At 34.6% G+C, this 1583-nt stretch overlaps 1 protein-coding gene across 2 annotated transcripts; it reads left to right on the top strand.

Moving 5' to 3' along the window:
* On the top strand, positions 211 to 1270 carry LOC109236178 (uncharacterized protein At4g33100). Of its 2 annotated transcripts, none has more exons than XM_019402388.1 (3): positions 211 to 445; positions 603 to 687; positions 791 to 1270. In XM_019402388.1, the coding sequence occupies exons 1-3, from the start codon at positions 354 to 356 to the stop codon at positions 890 to 892; spliced, it is 279 nt and encodes a 92-aa protein (XP_019257933.1). In that variant the 5' UTR covers positions 211 to 353; the 3' UTR covers positions 893 to 1270. The 2 variants fall into 2 exon arrangements, with proteins under 2 accessions (XP_019257933.1, XP_019257932.1); XM_019402387.1 differs by having other exon boundaries at positions 214 to 445; positions 788 to 1270.

Below are 1583 nucleotides of genomic sequence, written 5' to 3'. Positions count from 1 at the left end.
AACCGTGTCTATATCCTTAATAGCATGTATCTGTAGTTACCCAAATATTGGGTATCAATTAATTTTTCTTTAGTGGGTACAATAGGTGGCGCCGAACTGGACGCCGCATGAAAATTGTACGGTTTAGCTATAACCAATATTGGGCTTCATCGTGGGCCATACCAAGCTAAAAGGATCCACATACAATCCAATTACCCTGACGGCCCAAAACTTCCTCCCTTATTTGGTCGTTGAAGCAAAGACAATGGGAAGAAATTGCTAAATTGCTACAAGTATTTCTGGAATCAACATTTAATTTAACTGCTTGGTTTCAGTTCAGATTCATGGATTTGTAGTATTATTATGCCATAAACATGGGAATCTTGAAAGACAAGAAAAATGCTTCTCGTTTGTCTACTTCCCCTTGTGCTCAACTCAGAGAGGCTTACCATAATTGTTTCAACAGGTCAAAATTCAGACTTTTATGATATAATCTTTACCCCTTTTACCTAATTTTTATTGTGAGTCTAAAGAAATAAAAAAGTAAAAAAGAGTTCCTTTAGATTCTTGATTATGTGGGTATGAGGATTTCACCTAAAACTTGGTTTTTTTTTTTTGTGTAGGTGGTATTCTGACAAATTCTTGAAGGGTGAGTGGGATAAAGAGGAGTGTGTTTTAGAATGGCAGAAATATAGAGATTGTTTATCTGTAAGCTCTTTCTTTGAATTCTAAGCTCAATTCAGTTTCTTTGTTTCTTATGTGTATATTTTTTTTATTTGAACTTTTGCTTTTATTAATTTTTTTTCAGCAGCATCTGGATGATAAGCATTTAAGTAGATTCTTGGAAGCTGATGGAATTGTGGGTGGTGCTCATCAAAATGATTCTAAGAGCTCCACTGGTGCTCCCAAGTAACAAGTGTAGCTTGAATAGACAATTCATAAGGTGAAATTTGTGGAGCTTAATTAAACTGTTTTGTAATTGTATTTGATGCTAGACGAGGTGACACATAACTAATCGAGGAGAAAGTACTTGCATTTCACGTGATTGGAAGGCCTTCTTGTTATAGAGTTATTACATGTAAAAGTTGTAGTAGTACTAGGCAAGCAGCTGCATAGCACTGAAAAATTGTCTAGCAATTGCAATGCTCTACTGGATATTTCGACACTTGATTGAATTTTAAGCTAAGGATTATCAAAGACCTGTGATCTTGGTTAATCACTTGTGTTTTGTGATGTGTAAAGTGTTCTGATTTGAAGTTGTTTTGACTATTATACCAGTTGGATATCATTCCATCAGAATCTTGTCTAATCTGAGAGGAAAAACGATAATCTTAAATGAATATAGCTTGGATATTGAACATGAGATCTAGTATTTCTTGGTGATATTTAAAGGAGGGAAAATAGCTTGCATTTTTTGCAGTATCTTTGTTAAGTTTTGTGTCTTGCTGGAAAAAGAAAAGGGAGACTGGAAAATGATGTTTATTATCTGTTATTCATCCCACATTTGGCTCTCTACTTTCGTAGAAATGGATTGACATATCGTAAGTTGCTTTTAGTTTGTATCATCCTGCCGTGGTTAGTCTAAGTTACATATTATTTGGTTG

Source organism: Nicotiana attenuata, chromosome 12 (assembly GCF_001879085.1).
Source record: "Nicotiana attenuata strain UT chromosome 12, NIATTr2, whole genome shotgun sequence".
In the NCBI taxonomy this organism is placed as follows: Eukaryota; Viridiplantae; Streptophyta; class Magnoliopsida; order Solanales; family Solanaceae; genus Nicotiana; species Nicotiana attenuata.
Note: the sequence above shows the minus strand (reverse complement) of the source record. Positions and strands in the feature narration are given on the sequence as shown.